Raw genomic sequence first — 6,304 nt, 5'->3', positions numbered from 1 at the left:
CAGCCAGCCGAGGAGGTGCCACGTCCGGTAGCGCCGAGGGCTGCCTTGCCCGCGTCCAGGCTGCTGCGAAGGCGGCTGCGCTCTCTCAGTGCCGTCTCGGGAGTGTGCTGGTCCTCTGTTTCCATTTGGTCTTAAGTGGTGCTGAGTGAGGTGACCTTTCCGGATCGCGCCTGGGGCGCGAGGGTGGAGGGCAGCCTTTAGCACACCTCCTTGCCCGTGCTGGTGCCCGGCAGGATGTTGAGCTGCGTGAGCTGCGCGGCGTGCTCCTTGGCCTTGAGCCTCAGCGCGGCTATGCTAGAGGCGCGTCTGTCTGCGGCCGCCGTGGCCGGGTCAGCCAGAGCGCCCGACGCCACCGCGCCCTCCACGGCCGGCGTGGGCTGTCTCAGCAGCGCGGCCGCAGTCGACGCGCTGGTCAGGGGGGCCATGGTGGAAAAGAGCCTGCAGGGAGAGCAAACAGCGCGGTCACGGCCCCGGGAGCTGCGCGCAGCGCCTCGGGCAGCCTTCCCCGCCGCCTCTCCCCGGGGGAGCAGAGGGCACAGAAGGGCGCAGAGGGGCGCCGCCGCTGGGGCGGAGAGCCGCAGGCCCGGATGGGCCGCGGGCTGGGGAGTAGCTGGACCCGCGGTCGGGAGGCTGGGCTGCTCTGAGAGGGTTTACTGGAGCAGGGAACCAACAGAGGGGAAAAAACGACAGAGGGGACAGAGCCGCGGCGGAGGCAAGCCCCGAGTCTCAAAGCCCCATGGCCCAACTGCGCGGATCCTGTGCTTTCGCTTAAGAAGGGGGGTGTATTCTTAGACCAGGAGCTCCAATTGCCTGTAATACTATTTGCCAGGAGAGAGAAGAAGAGAGACAAAGAGAAAGAAGAGAGAAAAGGAGAAGGGGAAAAAAGGGAGGAAGGAAGGAGAACGTGGGATCAAAACTGATCAAGACCTGTGCTCCACTTTGTACTCTCTATATACGGCGCCTTCTCGGCCCGGGGCTCCTTTTACCTTGAAAACACCGGTCTTGTATGCCGGCCTTCCCTCCCCTGAGGCCGCCCTCCCGCGCGCCGGGCTGAGCTGCCAGTGCCCGGCCGACGACCGCGAGGGTGGGGGCGCCCGCCTGTAGATTTCCGCTCGCCAGGAGGCTCTAACCAGCCAGCGGCCCCGCGTCCCGGAGCGGCGACACCTCTCCCCCACCGCCTTCCCTGCGCCCCTGCAGCCTTTAGTCCCAGAGAGCCCCGACCCGCGACCTCTGCGCGTGGCGCACGGCGAAGCCCAAGCCTGGGACTCCAGTCCGCGCCACCGCCTCCGGGAGGCGCCGGGATTGCCCCGCACGGCGCCTCCACTCTCTTCGCACTGCACCGCTGACCTGCAGCTGAGGCCCGAGCCGCCCCTGACGCTCAATGCCACCACCCCTACCCGCGCCGCTTCTCCCCAGGGCTTTGGCTCCGGGCCCCGGCAAGGCCAACTCAGGGTTTCCACGATTAGAAATGAGCCCACCTGGGCTCGAGGAGCGCCTCCTGCTTCTCTCAAGCCCACCCTCCACCTCTGTTATCACCTCTGTTATTTTTACCACCCGCACCGCACTCCTCTTCCAGCCTCTCCGAATCTGGCAGCCGGTACTCCAGCCGTGGTTTGCCAGCTTTTACAAGTCATTTGTTGCGAGAAGGGTAAAGGAGAGGGTGGAGAGCGAGGGGCAAAGGACTTTAACAATTTTTTCCCGAAAGAAGTAAAGTGTGGCCTGGAGGGGGCGTAACATGCCCTGGTTCCACTAGGTAAACTGAGTCACTACACTTCAGTGCACTTTGTTTACTTCATTGGTTTGTTACAAGAAACTAATTTTACCGAGTCTTTTTTGAACATTTTCTCCAGATGATTTTTTTTGTTAAGTGGCTATGCAGTTGGATGAATCTATTATTTCTTTGTTCTCCCAAAGAGAGATCATTGAAGCTGCATTCAGTTTTACTTTCACTGCACTTTCCAACTTAATACATCTCTCCTTTGTTTCTTTGTCTGTGTGATTATACAGACTTTTAATTTCATCATTCGATGTTCATTTAAAGAAAGGGAGTTATAATATATGATGAACTGTTTCTTTTCTTTCGTTGTCTTGTGCCGCTTTGGGGGGGTCGGGGGTTGTATATATGGGGGTCGGGGGTATGGTTGGCAGTGGGTCACTTGAATGACAAGGAAGATAGAGTCTGGGGAAGAAGAAAGAATCCTTTGCACCCAGAGGGCCCGTGGCTCCAGGGCTCCTGTGGGGGCTAGGGCTGTGTTCCACTGGTTGCCAGGCTTTGGGGCATGAGGAAGGATTTTTGCAAAACTTGAAAAGTCATTCTGGCTCTGTGGCCTACACCTGTACCCGTTTACACACATATCACCTATGGCCTGGGCTGTTGCTGCCTTCAAATTGTACTGGTGCAGCTTTCATTGAACACTCCCAGTTTCCACGGTTGCTATTATCGTCACTGCCTTTCCCTTTGCCTCTCAGTCCCAAGTCATTCCCTTTAAGATCCACATTGTTTAAGGCAAAATTAGAGATTATTTTCTTTGGCTAAGTCGCTGAGGTTAAGCCAAAGAGAAAAGATGTGTGTAGTCCCTACCTGTCTCCAGCCTCCTCCCTGGACCCAGGCCTCTGTGCGTGTATGAGAGAGACAGACTCCCCGAAGCCGCGTATTACCTGCCGAACGCAGGGCTGATAAAGGCCGGGTGCCGGAACACGGCGGCTCCTAGGAAAGTGCTCAGGCCCAGCGGCGCCCCGCTGGGCGGCAGGCTGGCCGAGCCCGGGGGCGGAGGTAGGCTCGGGAAGGCAGCGGCAGCGGCGGCGGCAGCGGCCGTCCAGGCCGAGTCGAGCGCAGGGTGGTGCGGGGGGAAGGGGCTGGCGTCCAGGTAGGGGCTGAGCGGGTGGGTAGCGGAGAGCGGCCCGGGGAAGGGCAGACCCGGAGGATGGGTCTGTGCGCCCGCCTTCTCCCGCTTGCGCCACTTCGCCCGACGGTTCTGGAACCAGACCTGCAAAGCGGAGAGAGGCCGGGGTCGGCGAGGCTCCCCGCCTCTTCCCCGCCTCTTCCCCGCGCGCCGCGGGCCCTGCCTCTTTTCCCCAGCGGCCTGCGCCCACCTCACCCCTCTCTGGCCTCAGGTTGTTCAAGGACACGTCTGGGGCCAAAGGGGCAGTGAAAGAGGGCCCAACTTAAAGCGAGCAGGAAACACTGGGCAAGTGAACCCTCTCCAGTGGATATTTCAACCAGCCTAGTTCCTTTCCAATTTTTAAGGAAAGTAGTTTCGTGTGTTCAGAAGTGAGGAAACCAAGGTTTAAATGTCTGCACTGCCTTTTGCTTGCTGTGTGTCTTTAAACAGGTCACTTAAACCTCTCTGAACCTCAGTTTTCTAATCTGTAAAATGGGGGTAATAAAAGTTTCCTCATAAGGCTGTGATGAGGAATGAGCAAAATAAGGCCATGCAGAAGTTGGCATTCAGTGGTGACTCTTGGGACCAGGCAGCCACCAAGAGAAGAATGCTTATCAGCTTTCTGCCTCAAATCAGCTATTTTTGCCTATTTCACATTTACCCAAGAGGTGGCAAAATTCTTGCTCTGCACTGAAAAGGGAATGGGGAGGCGGTTCACTTGATCTTTCCAGAAATATTTATTGAACACCTATGAGCACTACACTGGATTCTTGGGCCTGGGGAGAACTGGGAGGGAGGGAAGAAATGCCCACGGTAATTAGCAAACAGGCATACAGTTTAGGGGCCCAGTTCTCCCTGAAATGAAGTGTGGGGTACACAGCCTGCTATCTGCAGGGGCTCTATGCAGGGCTGGGTTCTGCCGAGTAAGGCACTGACTGTGGGGACCAGGTATTCAGCAATACCTGGACACCGAAACCAGAGTGTAGGTTACCTGTAGACTGTGCACGTATTCAGAGCTAGCTAACGGGTCCTTTATTTCTTCTGGGGATGTGGTTTAAATAGGTTATTTAAATAAGATAGTTCTAGGCTTGGGGGAGGTTTTCAGCACAAGGTATCCTGCTAATTGTTAATAGAAAGCAGTTTTAGTAGAGACCTTTACCTGAAATATGGCAGCTACCATAGTCTAAAAATAACTCCTAGGAGCATGAGATTATTTTTATGTGACCTGCTCATCACACCCACAGCTGAGAAGATATGCTCCTTCTCCCCTGAAGGCATTAATATTTTTAGGACTGGGTTTATGCCTGCACACAAGTCTAAAAATTAAGAATGAACTCCAGGGCTCTACAGAGTTATATTAAAATATAATGTAAGTGATCCCAGAGGAAAATGTTTAAAAAATTTTTAAGACATCTATGCCTTTCAAATATACACAATGGGGGCTGTCGTTACTAGCACTTCTAGACAGCCACCTAGGGCAAGAAAAATCAAGAATCCAAGTCGGTTGATTACTTAAAATTCTGCCAAAAGGGGGCCCATCCATAACATTTCACAGCCCTCAAATAATCTATTTGAGAATCGCAGAAACACTCCAATGTGGAAATTCAGAGACTTGAAAAAGGAAGACTAGTTGGGACCAGGCTGGGTGGGCGGCTTTTGTGTATCCAAATCTGTCTAGACAATATCCACCCCTTCTCGATGGCAGTGAAAGGAGTAAGGGGTGGGGGGGAAAGTGGAGGCAGAATGCCCTCAAAGAAAGTGGAAACCTTCTACAGATGGATCAGCTCTCCCGGCTCAACTGCAATTATCAAGATGTCCCCCTGCAATTCCTCATTATTGAATTAATACCTCTGAGGCCCCCCAAAGGTAAACGAAAGGACTCTAATAATTCATATTCACTTAATTACATCTTCTCCAGTGAATAGGGAGAGAGGAGAAGGGGAGGGGGGGCGCTCTCTTTCTTTTTAAAAGTTATTTAACTTTCCCACGACTCGTTCCCCTGAGCTGAAAATGCAGAGTTGCTGTCACATCTCTGTTTGACAATGGAGAAATGTGTCAACAGAAAGGAGGGGACAGGCCTCATCATTAGCCCTCTAATGCAAGAAGCTGTTGTGTATTAAATGAGCCATATGGAATTTATTGTGCTTTATCAGCACCTGATTTTGACTGTAAAGTGATTCACTCAGCTCCTAACCCAGGGACATCTGTTTTCTGTTGGCCGTCGGGGCTGCCCAGTGTTGATCGTCTCTTTGGTTATGAGGCCTGGGTTCGGAAATGCACTCTGGTATGGGGCTGCAAACACCTTTAATAGCATTGCACTCACTCCCTATTAGATCAATGTGGGCTCATTGCTATAAAAAATGGGAAATCAAATAGCATTAGCCAGCTCCTTGTGCGGGCAGAGGGGAAATCAAACAGCATTTTGCCTTCAAATGGCCCTGTTTGTTCTAGCACTAAGTGGGCTTTTATGAAGCCCGATTGGAGACTTAATCGCAGCCAAATACCTGCTTGGAGCTGAGCGGATTTGTCTAACAACCAAATCCATGCTCCATCCCATTATTTCAATCAGGAGAAGTCAGTTCAGTTCGCAGATTGTTTCCTACAGGGGCTGTGGACCAGGGGGCTTCTGAACTGCAGTCTCAGGGACCCTGAAACCCCTCTTCTGATCCTGGACTCCTTCCACAAGGCTCCCAAACCTCGAAATCTTCCCTTTCAACCTCCCAGGTGTCCATATTTTAATATAGTTTTGTATGTGAGTGTTTGGGTTTATCTTTCTGATTCTGCTTTTCTTCATTTTGTGAAGGGGCTCTCTCAACAACCCTCCAATCCATCAACCCATCTCTCTTCCACTCTCCCCCCAAGCCCACTGCCCCTCCGTTCCTCCCTCTCTGCAGTGCAGCTCACCTGGACCCGGGCCTCAGTCAAGTCCAGCCTCATGGCCAGTTCCTCCCTATAAGAAAGCAACACAGAGGCAGGAGGTCACTGCAGGCTCCAGCAACCCCCGTCAGCCCCCTTTCCCTCGCTGGCGGCCTCGTCCATTAGGGTCTCACCCCACACACGTAGGCATCACCATCCCTTCAACATTGGAGTGCCTTCTATTTGACTGAAAACGTAAAAACACAACACACTCCCAGATATAGGATGTTATCTATTATATTGTATCATATTATATTCAAGAGTGACAGGGGTGACTTCTTGAGTCTCTAAGTCTCGGATTCTCTCTCACTTCTAAGCCAGAGTTAGACAAGACACACACACACACACACACACACACACACACACACACACACACACAGTGATTATAACCTCTTTTGTCCTAATAGTAAATGGGAGAACTCAGCACCCAACTAAAAACAATTCTTTCGCCCTCTTGGTTTCTTTCTGCTTTCTTTAAAAAATGTTCTCTCCCCTCTCCCCTCCCC

The 6,304-nt window shown here is 52.9% G+C and overlaps 1 protein-coding gene across 1 annotated transcript in view; it reads right to left on the bottom strand.

Moving 5' to 3' along the window:
- Positions 1-197: 197 nt before the first annotated feature.
- Positions 198-6,304, bottom strand: part of ARX (aristaless related homeobox) — an 11,328-nt gene continuing 5,221 nt past the window's right edge. Inside the window, exons 4-6 of the mRNA XM_007446576.1 lie at positions 5,787-5,832; positions 2,659-2,987; positions 198-438 (exon numbers count right to left, since the gene is read on the bottom strand). Of these exons, the coding sequence (XP_007446638.1) occupies positions 198-438; positions 2,659-2,987; positions 5,787-5,832 (616 nt within the window). The remainder of the gene's footprint in view (positions 439-2,658; positions 2,988-5,786; positions 5,833-6,304) is intronic.

The sequence above is a fragment of the Lipotes vexillifer genome, unplaced genomic scaffold (assembly GCF_000442215.2).
Source record: "Lipotes vexillifer unplaced genomic scaffold, Lipotes_vexillifer_v1.1 scaffold1086, whole genome shotgun sequence".
NCBI classification, from domain to species: Eukaryota; Metazoa; Chordata; class Mammalia; order Artiodactyla; family Lipotidae; genus Lipotes; species Lipotes vexillifer.
Note: the sequence above shows the minus strand (reverse complement) of the source record. Positions and strands in the feature narration are given on the sequence as shown.